The sequence below is a fragment of the Pyrus communis genome, chromosome 12, assembly GCF_963583255.1.
Source record: "Pyrus communis chromosome 12, drPyrComm1.1, whole genome shotgun sequence".
In the NCBI taxonomy this organism is placed as follows: Eukaryota; Viridiplantae; Streptophyta; class Magnoliopsida; order Rosales; family Rosaceae; genus Pyrus; species Pyrus communis.
Window position 1 is genome coordinate 17,650,034 of NC_084814.1, and position 18,111 is coordinate 17,668,144.

The following is an 18,111-nucleotide window of genomic DNA, read 5'->3' on the forward strand; positions in this document are numbered from 1 at the left end:
CATTAGCCACGCTGCGGTTTTTGGCGAATAGAAACTCAGTTTTCTGACCAACTTCGATTTATACCAAATTTTGCAGGCAAGTGGATCCAAGTATAAGGAACAATTTTCATACTTGTGACGAAATCCAAGAATGTGGTTAGAGGAATCGATGCGCCACAGCGCTGCCGTCACTACACGAATGTCTCATCCAAGGCTAAGGTTTTTCTCCAGACGTCAAGAGCTTCTCAGGGGTGGTGGTGGTCGACAGCGTTAACAACGGGACGGCAAGATCACCATTTGTTGGTCTTCCAACTTCGTGCCGTCGATACGCCTCGTACGATGGTCAAACAGTGTAAACATTGGGCAGGTTTTACTTGGGGTAAGGTAGGGTGTTAACTAGAAGTGGTGGCTAAGATCGGCGCAGTCAAGGATCATCAAAATTGGCGTCTGAAATACTTGTAGGGGCGCAAGTCCGAGTGAAAGAAATCGATTCATGGGGTTAAAACGAGTCGCATAAGTCCAGTTGTCTTACACAGGATTGGTTGTTGTCCCACTAAATGGGACTTGTTATTTATAGTAAGTCCTTAGATTACAATTTAGGTTCGACTTTCGTTGCTCGTAACTTCTTCGTTGTAACTCCAATTCGCAAATAGTTTTCATCAACTCGTTCGTGGAATCGAGTTCTATTCGAAACACGAAATGTGACCCGGAAAGGTTTACGGATTTTAAATGACTATTTACAAAAGTTCAAACTTTGTAACCAAATAATTAAAACTCTAAAATTAATGAAAACAAAAATAAAAATAAAATGACTTAAATACGTACTTAAATAATGAAATCGGGGGATGGGATTTCACATAAGCCTTTTACAAAATTCTCATAGGAACGACCCCATCGATCACTCAAGATAGGTGACTTCCCATTAAGAGTATCCTGCAATACTCCACTTGGACTTCTAAGTCTTTCAAGTTATAGGAATCATTAAAAAAATAAAGCTTAACCTAATCTTAATGGCAGGCAGCACTAGTATATCACAGGACATGGGTAAGAGAGTATATCTCCACAGTGCTACTCTTAGATATCATAATTTAGTTGTCTTTTTTTAACCTAGATTTTGAGATCTTCAGTCAACTAGGTTGGATTTCCACTATGACTACTTTGATTATGGGTTTTTAACTCATTCCCTTCGATGATACAACTTACTCTCTAATCAATCTTTTAACAATTGGATCCATTAGGTTGACTGTTTCTTATGGTATGTTATGAAATTATATTTCATTCGAGAGTAGTTATCTTCCCACATTAAATCCTTGATACATATGCTCCTTGAAACCACTACAAGAAAATATGGCTTAGGTGGCGACAGACATTCGTCACATAAACATGAAAATTCGTCACATTTGATTATATGTGACGAAAATCCAACGTCACTATTTTCGTCACATATACTAAGTCACCTATAGTTTAGTGACGAATTTTTGATTCGCCACATATTTTTAGTATTTGTGATGTCAAATTCGTCACTTAATAACTTTAACTGTGACATAATAAGCATCACAAAACACAGAATTCAGTGACCTATTAGTTTGTCACATAACAAATGTATAAGTGAGGAATTTATCATCACCCAATCTGACCCTATAATGCTATGGCTGATGATAAGTGAGACTGAAAGTGTCAATAAGTTAGGTTACACCCTGGGATACATACACATTTCATAACAAATATGAGGCAATGCTTTGGTTAATCACATTTCATTGATCAATAACTTAGGTTACATCCAATACATACACTAAGTGTATATCCCAAAAGCTAACATAAGCATCCTAACACCTCTAAACATATTGAGATGCTAACAAGATTCTAAGGCATTGAGTCGGTAACAAAACAAGTATACCGTGTGCATGTTTGAAACCAACAACAAAATACATAATATAAGTCATCAGCCATATCATGGTCTTTACTTCAGCACAAGTACCATTGTCATTTAGATCACCATCACTATCTCAGGTGCTTCTTGAATACTTTCTCCTTTTAACTCCATCCTTCTTTTTCTTTATCTTATCCTTACATAATAAAAGAGAAGAAAATAAACATTGGTGTCTAGAGAATAGCAGGTGCATTGAGATTTTGATTAACAACTTCTAAGAGCTCAAACTCCAAGGTAAGTGAGGTAAATATTAAATTTGTAACTGAAAATAACAGCAAGAGATTTCAGCCAACTAGGTATCAACCTATAACTGAAAAGTATTACCTAAAAATTAAAGAAGAAGAAGAAATTCATTCAGGCTAATTGTGGGGTTGGAGATGCAACCCCAGCTATTTGGACTGTTATTATATAATCTAAGAGCTCAAATTCGTATAAACATTACTTATGGCTCAACACTTGCTTTAATCCTTGTAAATTTTCATAAGATTTCTACGACACCAAGTTCAAGCAAAATCATCATCAACAAGCAAAAGCACAACAATCATACCCCGTCGAAAGCAAAAGCACAAATTATTCATAGAAGCAAGCTAAGGACAACAATTATGTATAGGAAAATTATAATACTTGAAAAATTAATAGGACTTAATCTCAAGTTAGTGAAAAAGTTACCTAGGCCTTATCAAAGGCTAGAGCTCTATGGGAAGAGATGGGAAGCACGTCTTGGATAAGCATACAATCAAACAACCTTTCAGCTTCTACAAAATTCAAACAAAACACAACAACGTAACAGAGACATCGCACCATTATTTTACAAAATACATAGGAAGCAAGCATGTATAATTAATTTGCAATTTATCAGCAAACCTGCAATCAATCGAGATTAAGAAAACAACAGCCCACAAAATCACACAGACAACCCACGAACTTGCTTGATATTACTGCATCTTTACTCATTCAACACAATCACTTCACACACTTAACTTATGTGGCTCTTTTACTAATCCCGAATCGAAACGGGAAAATTTGAAATACATGATAGAATTGCATTTTTTTCAGAAATTTCAAGCCCAAATAGAATCCCCAAATTGCAACCCTAATTCCCAACCTCGAATTCTAAATCATAAACCTAAAAACCAAAATTTCAACGTAGAAGTTCGACTTCACAAATTGAAATCAAAATAAAAACAAAGTAAAAATTAGAAGAAAAAAAAAGAATCAAAATCAAAGATCGAGAAATTGATCGAAATAAGAAAAATATAAAGCACACCTGAAAATCAGAGTTCGAAAATGTTCCAACCGCTTTTAGAGAGAGACCGCTGTAGAGAGAAAGGAATTAGTGAGATGAAGAGAGAAATTGATGGAGAATTCAACGAAGGTAAGAAAGCAGAATAACCAAAGATTTTTCTTTCCCCAATCTTCGTGCTAGGTGAGAGAGAGAGGAGATAGTGATGAGCGAGGCGCAAAGGGTGAGAGAGTGGGTGAGAGAGGTGGTGGACGCCGTCGGTGGCAAACCACTAGTTGGCTGGTCGTCAGGGTCGATAAGTCCTACAAAAATCTTTATGTGATGTTTTTTCAAAAGTTTTCACTTATTTTATCTAAATGTGCTGAATTTCTGAGCATCACAAATAATTTCGTCACATATACCATGTTTTCTTGTAGTGAACATATGTTCAAACTTACTAAGTAATTTGCTTTACTAACATTTGGGTACACTCCCCCTACATTTAAGGTACTTGTGGACAGAACTCCAATCTTTCCATATACCTTAAAATATTACTAATCATAAGCGATAATTTATGAAGTTTAGTGCATTAATCACTATGCATTACAAAACAAATTATTTTTTCTTTCTTCTTAAGTTGATCTGTAATCTCAAGATAGCTAAGTCATTCCCCCATAATTTTCACACACTGGTTGCTTTCATATAACTCATTCATCAATAACATATTGTGGTTAGAGATGTCAACGGTTTGGTTTGGAGACGAAAATGCTATATTCATCCACATAACCACGAAAATTAACCATATCAATAACCGCTAATTAACCATCGGGTATTATTTATAACCATACTCACCGGGTAACGGATTCCCCATCAGTTAACGGTTATACCCATCTTCATCAATACAAAAAATTTATTCATTCAATTAACGCATAATAATTTAGTAAATATTAATTTCGTCATTAAATATTTGATGTATAAAATGATTTAATGAATGGATTTTGTGGAGTATAAAAATTAAAGGTAAACATTGATAATATTGACTGATCTTTGATATCTCCCATAAGTACTATTGGTCTGGATTCTCAAATATTTTTATTCATATCAAAACTTTTTAACTAGTCCACAAAATGCAACTCACACAATGCAACATTTGTATTCTCAACGTAATGGATACGGTGAATAATATCAAGGGACAAATATTTTTACAAATACTTTTACACTCTTTTTAAGCCTTTTGATTACATGACATCCAATGGTTCTTATTTATTCTTTAAATTGCATGGATGCTTGTGTGAATTTTAACTAATATTAAAGATAAAATAAAACGAAAAAAAAATTAAAATTAAATCTGGAAAATTAAAACTAAAATTAAAAAAAAGGAATAAACCCTAGTTGTACTTAGTCCTCTGTGACAGCCCGTTCCAAAAATTTTAAAACGTACGCGTGAAAAGACGATTTTGCCCTTAGTGTGATTTTTACGTTGTGTGGTTGTTTTGAGTTGGTGTGGCTGGTTGTGGACCACACACACACTCCCATAATTTCCCTCACCCTTTCCCCCTATCCCTGCACCTATCCCGTGCCCATTTCCCTTCCCATTTTCATATCCCTTGTACGGACACACCTCCAAAACCCATGTAATCTTCACAGATCGAAGAAACAAAGTACGTATCCATGCTCGTGAGGTCCATTGGAGTCTAACCATACCCATTTCAAGTAAGGATACCTTCGTTTTCACATCGAAGTCGGGATACCCGATTTTTGGTATTGTTCATGCACACGTAAATTCTTATGTTTTTGGGAATTTCAAGCTTGGTGAGGTCCTTAGGAGGCTCGGGGTGGTTCGTTTGAAGGTTTTGGACGTCGGGATAGCGAGTTTCGAGGTTGGCCGGAGTTGGGGGTATTTTCCCGGCGAGATTTCGTGGATTTTAGCACTTGAAAGTGGTATGATTTTGTTCCTCTCGTTGTAAGCTTCAATTTGGTACCAATTTTGTGAAATTTGGTTGAAAAACGAAGAAGATAGGACGATTTGAAGTTTTTCCCAAATTTCCGGCGCCAGAGCCTCGCCGGAGAAGACGACGGAATATTCCATCAGTTTGGACGGAATATTCCTAACGCCGTTGACGGAATCCGTTAAAGTTAACGGAATATTCCTGACGGCGTTAACTGACGCCGTCAGCGTGCCAGGCACGTGCCTGCGCGTGGGGGCGCGTGCGGCGGTGAAAATTTTTTCTAAAAATATGGGGATGTTTCTGAGGTTGAGTAGATCACGTTGGTGTATTCATACACACCATTTGAGCATTGTATGAGAAGTTATTTCTTGAGATTGGTTATGTGTTTTAAAATTAACGTTTTTATAGTTGTTTCGCATATAGGTGATACCTATCCCGAGGACGAGCGTGGTCACTCGAGGTAGGGGGGTTACGACCTTTCCACATACCAATGAGTGGGCTTTTGGTTTTCCGTATATACCTATATACTTATACTTTTCCCAGAAATTGATTTAGAACGTTTATTCGTTTATATGCCATGCCTATAGTTGTCGTTGTTTATGCATCGTTAATTGTATATATATGTATGTTTGGTGCTACGGTCGCACAGGTAAGTGTCAGGTGAGTTGTGATTTATGTTTACATTCAGTAGTGATTTGAGATGCATAGAGAGCTCATAACCTGCACCCCCGGTGTTAGTGCTCCCGCCCAGAGTTGGGCACATTCCTTCACGTGATGTTCACCTCCCGCACCACACGCTCAGTTTGGATCCAAGTTAGGTGCACAGTCCTGTCGTACAGACCACTTTAGGTGGTTCCGACTCGTAGGTGACCCGCGATTATTCGTCCAGCCTTCACGTGATCGTAGCACTTGAGCATATATATATCTTACACCCAGGCTTATCGTACAGACCACTTTAGGTGGTTCCGACTCGTGTGCAGGTCTAGTTAGTGAGAGTGAGATTTGAGCTCTAGATTCAACCGTACAGGTCACGTTAGGTGACTCCGGCTGACAGATTATATGACATTGATGTGATAGTACCTGAGCACTTGCATTTTACTTTGAGGTTCTGGCATAGCATATTCCTGAGCATGAATTATATATATATATATATACTATTTTCTGGGAAGTATACAGGTTTTACGGCGAGGGGTTAGAACTTATTTATTAAATGGTTTTCGAAAAGCTTTGTTTTTACCCACTCACGCTTTTGTTTTGCGCCCCTCCAGGTTCTAGTTGGCTAGCACGTTTGGTGGCTTCCCTGAGGATTTCCCCGGCATATCTGACAAACCACCACCAGTGTAGAACCACCTTCAGGTGTGCTTACCACCTTCAGGTGTGCTTTTGTTGCGTCGTTTTCTCCTGGACTGCATTAGGCTTTCATGCTCTGAACTTAGTGTCGCACTTACGCTTGCACTTGTTCGTTGTTACCTTGTGTAAAGCTAGTTTTTATTTAGTCGTACTATTTATATTGTTATTTTATTAGCTTCCGCACTGTGCACATGGTTACGTCACTTCCACGTGACGGCCAGCATGCCCTGATTTCGATCGGGGTGTGTCACCTCCGTCTCCCCCTTTGCTGATGTGGTTTTGCAATTTCATGTCTTGGATTGATATGAAATGTTGATGCCTTCTATAAAGAGTCAAGTTATTATTCTCTTGAATCTTCATTAAGTAAGCAAAACGAAACCCTAAATTCTATACTATTGTTTATATATGCGGGGTGATTAAATTGGGTTTTGCAAAAAAAAAAAAAAAAATTTGTTTTGCCAATTCATGTGTTTCAATTGAACTCGAATTTATGTTCTAGGGTTTTAAGTAAGAAAGCAACAAAGTACAAACGAAGCCAAAGACTACAAAGCCAACAAGAAGACGACGATAAATATCAAACCTCAAGAAAATGCGACTCAATTGTCGTCTTCCGGTCAGTCAATCTTTTGAATGCGATTGTGTTTCTTGTTTATGGTTTAATTTCTTGGTTTTTACCAATTTGAATAATACCATGCGAGTTTAATCCGATCATAAAACTTTGGACTTAAAGAAAAGACTTGGTGATGATTCTGTCAGAATTTGGGTTCTCATTGCAAGCGTTGTAACTGAATGCGATCGTGCTCTTGGAGTTTTCTCGATTTGGGGTTTTTGTTTTTGTAATTTACCAGTTACCACCTTCAGTTTCTTGGGTTTCCATTGAAAAATGGCTCATCTTTTTTAATCCCAACTCCCAAGTTTCCTTCTTTTCGTTTCTCGTCGAAGTTGACGCTTTTAAAGGGGTTTTTCTACTTTTCGACTGGGATGTCATGACACATCCGCTTGAAATTTTGGAGGGAAACAGAGAAATTAAGTGACAATTGATGGATTGAAACCCTTAAGTTTAGATTTAATAACTTAACATGATGCGGTTTTTAAAAAATAAAAAAAATAAAAAAATAAAAAAGAAGAGAATCTTGGCGTGAAGATGGCAATATAGGAAGAGTGTTGGCAATAGAATGTGTGAACGCAAAATCGTAAAGTGAGAAAGCTAGAAATATTCTGACTGATTGCTATTGTTAGTGCAAGTCTTGTAGATTGAATTTGAGGAGTGTATATTCTTAGTCCAACTCATATTATCTTTTTTCGATATCTTATAGTTTCTTTATACCATGATGAAGAATGTTATTGATCAGAGGATTCAGAGAATGACAACCATAACGAATGATATTAATTTTCTGTCATGATCGAGATAATAATCAAGTTTTTAATTTGTATGGCAATTACATGAAGTTGAATATATTACCCTTGTTCATGTTATTTCATTTGGCCTAATTCCAAGCCTTGTTGTGCGCTTGGTTTTGATAATTTGAGAAAATTGAATTTCGGTTCTTCAAAATTACTACATCTTGGAACTGCTAATGGAGTTTCTCAAAAGATCACAGAATATGGAATCTCTTGTCTTAAAACACAAAGATGTAAGATGTATTTTCTCTTATGTGATACCAATATCACCTCTATAATATTGTGTATTCCCATTCAATTTGTTCTGTTAAAATTACAAACAGAACAAGGAAAATATTTGTTGAGAGCCAGAATACGGAAAGGATGAAGCCTGAATCCAAGTCTGGAAAAAAACACATCGGTTAATGATTTTTTTATTAAGGTTCAAAGTCTGAATCCAAATCTTGATCGAAATGGAAATGGGAGAACCAATTTCAATTAAAGTTGCTTCCTTTTTTTATTTTAGTTTTAATTTTCTTTTTTCAGTTTTATTTTATCTTTAATATTAGTTAAAATCCACATAAGCATCCATGTCATGTAATGAATAAATAAGAACAATTGGATGTCATGATCTATGGCAAAACTCACTTTGTCCCATTCATATATTTGTAAAGATAATGCTAAGGAGGCCAAATTTCTGAATCAAATTTTATAAATAATGATATGGATGTTAACGATTAAATTATTATTTAAGTATTGATAACGTGCTTATTTTCTATTAATGATAAGTTGATTCATCATCTATCGTGTAGTCATATTGATTCTATTATGAAATTCGTATTTACAACCCGATAGAACCCGGACTTGATCACAAGCCCAACCCAGTTTGTGAAAGCGTGGATTAGGATTTAGATTCACTTTCCGACCCGGCAACCCGCACCCTTGAACTAATTGACCTTTATACGCAACTTCTGTCCATCCCCGAGTTGCCAAACAAATCGCCGGTGGAAGATTCTCGCTCTTTTTTTTCAATCGTCGTCTCCGGAGGAACTGGTACAACAGAAGAGAGAGAGAGAGAGATGGGTGGAGCCCAGGCGATGAAGAGGATACCTCGCATCAAGTTTCCTCAGAGACACCCAAAACCTTCTGGTCTGTCTCTCTTTTCCTTTTCTCAAACCATTGTTTCGATTTTCATCTTTAATAAATTTAATTATTTATGCATGTTCGCTTTTTTTTTTTTTTTTTTTGAATTTAAGCTGTATTTATGCTCCAATTTAATGGGTTTCTCTTGAATGTCCCAAATTTCTGTGCTTTTCTTGTAAATTTAGAAATCTATCGTTCTCTGTATTTAAATTGAAGCATAGATTGGATTTGTGATGTCATAAAAAAAGGACTAATTTTGTAAACTACTGTGTGATTTCAATTGGATCGTTTGTTAAGATTGGCTGACTTGATTTTTCGATTGAATTTTCTGCTTGTTTGAGCTTGAGTTCATGAAACAGTCCAGATTGGCTGCATTGGGCAAATGCTGAATTAAGGGTTAGGGTAGTGCTAAAATCCCATTAGGAGGTTATTTCACTTAGATTATGATGATGACGCGGACATTGACGATGCCAATTGGGGAGTTTCTGAATGCACGTTTTGAATTTCTGCTGGTTCTACAATGTTTAAGGTCTTGAATTTTACTTTGTGAGGTTGGGGGTGGTGGTGGTGGTAATGCAGCATCCAACATCCAATTTTATCCGTAGTAGCCTGATCTTTAGTCCGTTGGGCAGTTTCTTTCTGATGCGTCGATAAGTAGGTGAAACAAGTGGGAAATCCCAAAGTGTTAGAGAGATAGCATGCGGTCATTTGTTGAAAAATATCAGAACATTCACTGTTTGCCCTCATGCTGGTAGTCACGTACTCTTTTTTGTTGGGTAATGATTTGTTTCCTTTTAACACTCGTAATTGTTTACTTGCAGGTACCGAGCCTCAGACTCAAGGTTTGGCTGGTGATTCTTCTCACACTTTCTTCTCAGGTTCAAAGGCCTCAACCACCTTGGGAGGAAAAGCTTCTGAACAACCCGAACGAACACCGTTGTCCAAAGAGGAGATTGAGGCCATTATGGTATGTGGAACTTGTACTTTTGCTGTGAAAATTTCTACACTATTGATTTGATATATCAACTATCCCTGCAATGAATTCTTCAGCCTTAAGTGCTCCCCTTGTCTCGTATATGTAATCATTATTCTTTACTAATCATAGAAAAAAAATCAGCTTGGTGAAAAAGAATAATGATTACCTATTGACTGGCTACTAATGTCGCATATATTTATTTGAATGAATTGGTGAACGTGGTGGGAGTCACCCTTTTTCCCAATTCATGCAAATAAATTTATGTTGAGCCAGCAGTACAGAGGAAATTCCACCTCACTGTTTAATAGGCGAGTTCTGTTTGCCTGAAAGCTATGCTATACGATGGATGGTGATTCATTTGATGTGTGAGTCATTAGGCAGTGAAACCGGAATTCTGACTAGACAGTGCTTATGAAATAGTGCGGTAGGCTATATTCATGTAAACCGTTTAGAAGCTAAAAATTTCATGCAGAAAAGTTATAAGTTAATCTGCATCTTAGTTTGTGGACCAGTTTTGGATGTTTGGGCTTTCCAGATGTATGATGGCTGAAAATAAACATTGTCAGGGGGAGTAAATAAGTATAATTTCTTGTTCTCACGTTAAGTGGCTAGATTATTCGTTGCTTGATGTTCATGTTTTGTTATGAGGTATCGAATGTGTGAACTAAACGTCTGATCTTGATCAGTTTGGGGTGGGTACTAGTCCATTTGAACCACTAATAACATGAAATTAATTTTCTTGTCTCTCTTTCCTTTAGGCTTGCAATTCATTTACTTATATGTTGTAACCGTCTTTTGGCAGTTGGGTGGCATCTTCTGAACTTGTGTGGAGCTTCAAGAACATAGGACTATGTGTTGGATGTTATTTTGACAATTTTTAAGCACCTGGAAGTATCCAGAGTTTGACGTCTTTATATTGTTTGAAGAACAACCTACGCGCTGAAGTCGATAGTAATAGGCAACACATTGAACAATAAATATGTGATTTAAGAAGTGTTTTCCCTGGTTCATGCAATTTGCAATGAAAGTAATTGCCATTTAAGCTACGAATTTCAGTACTGCACATTTCAAATTTAAATTCATATTCATGCGTTAGAGAAACTAAGAGAATGTCCCCATTCAGGAATCCTTTTGGAGAAAAGGTTCGAGGACGCAGGATTTGGGATTTTTCCCCGGAGGGCCCTTGTCTCTGCGCATGAGCTCTCCCAGTCGGAAAGTAATCAGCCTGTCCCAATTCCCGCCCTCAAAAAGAACCCCAGCTTTCCCATCGGTGATTCGCTGAACAATGCCACAGTACATGTAGTAAGGACTATTTGGGTTGTTGACAATGGCAATCATACCAGGTAGTAACAATGGCAGTTCAGGTGCTTTCGGCTTCTTTGTGCTCACGAGTGCTGCTGTTGATCCGGAAATTGCAATCGACGACTTCTTGGGGGGTGGGTTTTTCTCAATGAACTTTCGCAACCCCTTTTCCCCACCAGGAAATCCACCGGTAAGTCCCATCAGCTCCTTATCAAAACCATCTTCTTCAACACTTTCGATCGCAGCTGTTGCAGAACCATCTGGTTTTTCTTCCTCTGTTTTGGCGGCAGCTGCTGCTGATACTTGTTCTTCTTCGACATTTTTCTGTTCTTCGACATTTCTCGTAAGCTCTTGCAGTAGACCTGCTTCACCATTGCAGAGCCCCCTGCCTCCCAAGATTTCGGATAGGTTAAATTTGGCAGAGGGTCTCAGGGAGTGCGTCGATGGCTGCTTGTGAACTGCGAAAGACGATTTACGAGCTTGATTCGAGAGATCATTTCTTCCAAGAAAATTGGATTTGAGAAGAGGGCCTTGAAAACTTGGAAGATTGATGCTAGAAGCCATTGTTTTACAGCTTCAATCAACAGAGAGAGAGAGAGAGAGAGGAGAGAGGGGTAAAGAAACGTATGTACGTTTGTAATTTGTGGCCACAAAGAGACCCCTGTTGGATTATTTTGCTGTGATCCTATCTTTCCCAACCAGATTGATGTTGATATTCATCTGCGATAAAACCCCACACGTGCCATGCCAAACTCATTCATACATTGGAAATTTGGAAGGGTATTAAATGTTTAATGTGCACACATTTTCACTCACAATAACATTACAATTTAAAAGTATTCTTCTCAATCTGTAAATAGAACTATATGATATCTTAGGTTTGACCCTTGTGGATGATATTTTTCTCGCCACGTGAATAGTCATATGTTAAGAGAAGATTTATAAGTCCGATAGAAAGGGTAACTCTCATATTGTTGTGAGACTGAGGTCGATTAGGATGAAAATGTTGGGGCGTCATACATTTTTTTAGAGGTGTCATAAAGATAATGTCAGCAGGGGCACTCCACACAAGTTTTTCTCGTTAAGAGAAACAATAATATGATTATATTCAACTAGTAATCAGGGCCGACCCAGGCCTGCTAGTAGGGCTACCGTTCGAGACCCAAAATAATTGAGGGCACCAAAATTATTAGGGTAGTATATTTATATATATTTTCATAATAGTATAAATTTATACAATTTGGTTTAGTGACAAAGAAATTTAACTAGAATCGGTGGGTTTATTGTTTGAAATTAATGAGGAGGTCTTGAGTTCAAAACACCATGTGTGCTTATTTACTTTTCAATTTTTACAAATTTCTTTTCATAAGAGTATAAATATATAAAATTTGGCTAAATGATCAAGAAGTTTAATTAGAATCAATAGTTTTTGTTGTTTAAAATTAACGAGAGGTCCTTAGTTCGAAATGCTAAGTGCATGTTTATTCTTTTCAATTTTTACGAATTTTTGTTTGGTTGTTAATTTATTTTTAAGTAGTAACTAGTAGCTATGTAGTTATTATTTTAAAACATTTGTTCCAATTCAAATCTAATCTTCAACAAAGAGTAATGCGTTGACCAAATTTTTAGACCAAATTTGCAAATCATATGACATGTCATCAAAAAGTTTAATAGTACCCATTTATTACTTATACATATCAATTAAGGACTCAAAAACATCATTATTTTCTTAGTCCCATATTGACAAGGTTAGTAAATAAGAAAAAACACCTCACGATTTATACAAAAATACTTTAAAAGTTTAGATGGAAAACAAAACTCATATCTATCTACTTGTAAATCCGGAGTTTTTTGTTTCATTCTCACGATACAAAATAAATTAGTTTTTCTGTGTTTCTAAATTATTAAATTTGAAGTGCTTTTCTAAGTATAATTGTATCAATGTTTTACGTGTGAAAACAAATAATTTTCTTATATAAAGTAATGGCACATTTTTTGACGTCGTCCTGGCCCTCAAAAATCTCTAAGCCGCCCTGCTGGCAATAGGAAAGTTTCCTCATGCAGAGAGCGTAAGGTACGGTCGTAACATCTTGGGCTTGGGCTTGGTAGATATTATCCCATAAACTTCAAACCCAAAAAAATATGTGGCCCAAAGAAACAAGGCTAACCTGATGGGATAATAATGGAGTTGAACCATAGTATATCCCTAAGTGAGGAGATTATGACTTGGGAGAAGAGATCCAGAGTTGAACCCTAGTATATCCATCAAGGTTATTGGATCAAGTGATTCGGACATTTGAAATTTCATCTAACGGTCAAAAATTATTATAGCTTTTAAGGGGTCAAAATAGGTGGGCTGTTGGATGAAATTTAAAAAACTCGGATCACTTGATCTGGTAGCCTTGGTGAAAAAAATTCAGAGAAGATCTCTTCTCATGACTTGGAGGATGAATTTAGTATATTACCTTTGGCTTCATCATCATTTTGGTGACGTTTCGTCATCATTTTGGTGATGTTACATTACCAATTTGGTGATAGCCATTGCTTCTTCCATGCATGTAGTTGATGCAGTGGAAGAAGTTAGTGCGAAGAGGTCGTGTAAAGTGTATAGATGATGCAGTGGTGGAGTCTAATGTGCCATCCAATCTCGATGGTTGTGAGTGAGGCCTCCAAATGATTTCATTATTTCATGTTTACTAATTAACACATATTAATTTTAAAATAATCAAGGTTTTATAATTAATAGTTCAGCGACATAACCGGCTCGCTTTTAAATGCATTTAAAACAACTAAAAGTGTTTTTGATGAAAATATTTTTAGAACATATTCTTAGTAAACATGCAAGTGAATCCTGAAAGCATTTTAAGTGCATTTGGGACTTGAAAACATTTTCTTTAAGAATGTTTTAGTCATTTTAAAAAGATCTCCAAACGAATCTAACATCATACTAAGCAGTTCAAGCACAAGTAAAGACGATGAAGTGTCCACCAACCGCTTGGTGGATAATCACAATTGAGACATTATAATTACAAAGTTTGGGGCATAATCATCATTAAGGTTGTGTTTATCTATCCAATTAGCAAATCAAGCGAAAAAATAAATAAATATAAAAATATAAGCACGCAAAATTCCCTTATACGTAACCAAGTGGAACATGGTCCCGGCGGGGGTAAAACAGTCATATCACATCTAAAGCTGAACTACTTATACCAAATAGTCAACATCGAATGGGGTCAAACGTTTTCCCATGAACACAAGGACTCTCCTTCCTTGTCTTCCTGTAATTCTCTCTTTCCTTGTACGGGTACGATTCCATCTCTCTCCCCATCTCTTTTAGTTTATTTAATAATTTAATTTAATCCTTTATCTCTGTCCAAAGTATTTCTTTGTTTTTATGCTGCAATTTGCTTGGTGGTGCGTGCTGTATGAAATTCATGTAAGTTTTAATCTTGCGTGCGTGTGTGTGTGTGTGTGTTTTGAGGAATTTTGATTAGATTTATTTGGATTATGAAGCTTCTTTTAATTAGAATTAGTGTATGCAAATTAGCAGATTCCGGTTGTTTGTGTTTTTCTGCCCTTTAAATCATATATGTTTTGCTGCTTGTTCTTTTCCCCAATGTTTTGATGTCTCAGCTTTTGGTGGATCACATGTAATTTAGTTTGAGTGATTAGAACAGCTTTTTGGGTGGTTGTATTAGAAGTGCAAGAGCATAGCTGTTTCCTGTTGGTAAGGTTGATGCCGGATCAGAAGGCGAAGGAAAGATTTGTTTTTTGATTCGAAGTAGGTGTTAAATTTTTATGAGGCGTCGTTGATTCGGGCTGAGTTGTATCCCAGTACTAAATTACCGATATATCAGCAACATAACTTATTTCTAGCCTCTATGATCGAAAACTAGGATTCCCATTTCACAGCATAGTTGATTACATGAAATCCACAACCATATTTCTCTGCAATTGGTCTTCATAGAACCTATGTATGTATATGATGATGTGGTTGGATGAATAAGTTGTTGTATGATAATTTACAGTTTGTTATTCTATACGTATTGATTATCGATTCTCATTAACATGGTATGAACATAGGTTTGCACTCGCTTCTACAAGTGTAATTAAGCTTCATGGATGATCGTCTTGGAAATATAAAGATCATAGGAGATCATTTTAAAGCATCTGAACCCAATATCGACTCTTCTCAGGACATAGCTTCATCTATCTCGCGACCAAGAACTGATAATTATCCAAGGTATTTCTTTTTCTTTGGAGAAAATAAAAGAACAAAAGAAAAAATCAAGGAGTTTGGTCATTCAAATTAAAAGATTGTATGATTTTAATTCACTTTACTTAATCTGGTATAGCATAGGTCTCGCTTGTGGAGTAGGAGAAAATTAAGAAGTGCAGCATACATGTTGAAATTGAACTTCTTTAGTCTCCGCGGACTGCCATGGGGGTCGAGCACAGATGGCGAAGAAAAGGTTGATTCAGTATCTCTTTCAGTTCCTCAATTGAGTCTTGTGAAATTTCCACGTTCCTAACCGCTAGAATTGTTCAGGTTGAGCTAACTGCTGTAGAACTAGAATCACTTCGATCGGAGCTTGCTGATTTAGAACAGAAGGAAGCGCACTTGAAAGCTCAGTAAGGGGAACTTGATACTTCAAACATTAAAATGTGATTTGCGTCTCTGCACGCTACATGATAGTGCCACTTATAATGCTTTTGAACTTTTTCAGTTTTTAACTGAGGTCTTATATTACTTTGTGGTATTGGACCAGAATTTGTTTCCTTTTTAGGATAGGCTTTGAACTGAAATTCTGTCCTCGTCATATCAATCATGAACTGCTTACGTTTTATGCAGATTGGAACACGTTGATGAAGTTTTGCGATCTGCTCGTCTCGCTGGCTATTTGTACATCCGAACTGTAATGACGACCCCAAGTCAATTTTTTTACTTTGAGCATGTATTTAGTGCATACTTCATAATGCCAATTACGGTTTGCTTCTACTTTCTCTTTTCGATTTGATAGAGGTGGAAACCACTACCAGGAGAACCTCCCCCTCTTGATGATACTGACGTTGATGACTGGCTTCCTCGCTTTGTTGTCTTGCAAGGGCCGTGCATTTTCTTCTTCTTGTTTTCCACAGGTAAATATTCAATGAATCATTATCCCCTGATGTCCTAGCGCCATTCTCCCCCATACGGACTTGAACATATTCTGACCGATGGGCTTTTTCTTCTTCCAGATCTGAGTCCTCAAGACTCCACCCTCTTAGCTGATATTGTTGAAATAGGCCCCTTGCCGAGCATTACACGAGACGATGAAGGAACTCGACATGCATTTTGTATATTAACTCGTCAAGGACTGCGATTCGAGTGCTCAAGCGCTTCTAAGGAACAGGTAAGCGAGCTATTTTTGTTTTGTGGTGTAATGTTCTTAAAGCTACGCCTGCATTCTATGTTGATTTCTTGCCTTCGTTTTTCTTAGATCCAAATTGTCTCATTCCGTATAATCAATCATACGATTAACTTCCCTCTTTTTTTCAGGTGGACTCGTGGTTGTCAGCATTACGAACAGACTGCAAATTCGAGGGTTCAGATGCCGCCGCAGATCCAAACAACTCATGTGAGAAACAAAGTTAAGACAGCTTAGGAGCAGTAACTTGTAGATATGTAGAAATTTAAAACCTATACTTACATTAGTTAATCCGACTCTGACGTCATAAAATTCATTCATATTTTGTGTACATAAGAATTAATAATAGAATTTAATTGAAGCAGCAATGTCTAAACTCTTCTTCCTCAAGTCTTTCTGATTATCATTCCATGTTTCCTTTTCATTTACTTTGTTTGAATACATATCGTTGTCTCTTTCCTCTCTAAACGGGTGGCAATGGATCTTGTTCGGGTTTAACCATGTACATCTGTGTTTTGTTCGTGCCAAGCTCGCGGATTGATCAAAACGCGAAGCCTATATTCGTGCAGGTTCTGAGTCGAATGGTCATCCCTAATTTGAGAATAAAAAGCAGAAGGCATTCGCCCTAATTGAATAAAAGCTATATCTATGGAATATGCTCTAATGATGCAAAAACAGAATAAACACAATTCACTTCACCACCTAAACAATAATTAAGTAGAAAATGGCTCTATGCAAAGTGACACGCTAAAGCTTCAAGCTTTGGAATGAAGAAAGATTTGAGGTTGCGTCCGCCAGAGATTGACTGCAACGACAAGGCAGAGCTCTCTTGGGTTGGCCTCATCATTCACGCTGGAGCCTTTTTACTCTCAACTTCAGTGTGTTGACCTAACCGATTGTTCCTAATGGTATTCTAAAGGGCCCTTTGATAACCACTAATCAAACTTTAATTAAATTAGCAGTTCATTATGAATATGTTACTTGGTATCTACACCTTTGAATTGATACATTTGGATGACTAAATGATCTTTGATTTGAATGGTTTTTTTATACAGATGATCTTGAAATAAATATTTAAAAGTTTTATTATTTTTTTTTGTTTTGTCAAACGATAGATTTTGTTAGATTAGATGTTAGATTAGTCACCGACGGAGTTTGAACTCACGCTGTCCTATAAGGGCTCAACACATTTCCACCACTGCGGTAAAGGGCCACTTGCAAAGTTTAATTCTTCGATTATAAAATTCTACAATGAAGATACATTATTAGAAAGTAGAGAAATGAGTTCATCCCAAAGAGAAAATGCAATATTACTCATATATTCTTGTATTAATTAATTAATAATTTAAAATGAAAATTGAACTCTTGTTTGATAAGTATTTTCAGTTTTAAAAATTGAAAATGAGTTTTTAAAATTTGGCCTTAAGTTTTCACTTTTTTTTTTATAACTAAAAGTAGTTATCAAACAAGAT

At 36.7% G+C, this 18,111-nt stretch overlaps 2 protein-coding genes and 1 long non-coding RNA gene across 5 annotated transcripts; 1 reads left to right on the forward strand and 2 right to left on the reverse strand.

Moving 5' to 3' along the window:
• Positions 1-1,541: 1,541 nt before the first annotated feature.
• LOC137711144 (uncharacterized) lies at positions 1,542-3,397 on the reverse strand. The gene is made up of 4 exons (XR_011065042.1): positions 3,303-3,397; positions 3,177-3,225; positions 2,579-2,664; positions 1,542-2,045 (listed from the first exon to the last, which is right to left on the reverse strand). It is a non-coding gene; the product is annotated as an uncharacterized lncRNA (long non-coding RNA).
• Positions 3,398-10,895: 7,498 nt separating this feature from the next.
• On the reverse strand, positions 10,896-11,855 carry LOC137711129 (NAD(P)H-quinone oxidoreductase subunit S, chloroplastic). Its single transcript, XM_068450336.1, has one exon. It carries the CDS (start codon positions 11,793-11,795, stop codon positions 11,049-11,051), a length of 747 nt encoding a protein of 248 aa, XP_068306437.1. The 5' UTR covers positions 11,796-11,855; the 3' UTR covers positions 10,896-11,048.
• Positions 11,856-14,477: 2,622 nt separating this feature from the next.
• On the forward strand, positions 14,478-17,007 carry LOC137710335 (uncharacterized). Of its 3 annotated transcripts, none has more exons than XM_068449283.1 (8): positions 14,478-14,535; positions 15,315-15,474; positions 15,592-15,703; positions 15,781-15,863; positions 16,084-16,147; positions 16,253-16,370; positions 16,470-16,624; positions 16,771-17,007. In XM_068449283.1, exons 2-8 carry the CDS (start codon positions 15,350-15,352, stop codon positions 16,864-16,866), a joined length of 753 nt encoding a protein of 250 aa, XP_068305384.1. In that variant the 5' UTR covers positions 14,478-14,535; positions 15,315-15,349; the 3' UTR covers positions 16,867-17,007. The 3 variants fall into 3 exon arrangements, with proteins under 3 accessions (XP_068305384.1, XP_068305385.1, XP_068305387.1); XM_068449284.1 differs by lacking the exon at positions 14,478-14,535 and adding an exon at positions 14,565-14,667; XM_068449286.1 differs by lacking the exon at positions 14,478-14,535 and having other exon boundaries at positions 15,335-15,474; positions 15,587-15,703.
• The last annotated feature ends 1,104 nt before the right edge of the window (positions 17,008-18,111 follow it).

What these genes read in the sequence shown, in the direction of transcription:
- LOC137710335 (XM_068449283.1), top strand. Translation starts at nt 15,350, where the DNA reads ATGGATGATCGTCTTGGAAATATAAAGATCATAGGAGATCATTTTAAA. An exon ending in GCACAGATGGCGAAGAAAAG is followed by an intron (nt 15,704 to 15,780) that starts GTTGATTCAGTA and finishes AGAATTGTTCAG; the next exon opens with GTTGAGCTAACTGCTGTAGA. An exon ending in CAAGCGCTTCTAAGGAACAG is followed by an intron (nt 16,625 to 16,770) that starts GTAAGCGAGCTA and finishes TCTTTTTTTCAG; the next exon opens with GTGGACTCGTGGTTGTCAGC.
- LOC137711129 (XM_068450336.1), bottom strand. Translation starts at nt 11,795, where the DNA reads ATGGCTTCTAGCATCAATCTTCCAAGTTTTCAAGGCCCTCTTCTCAAA.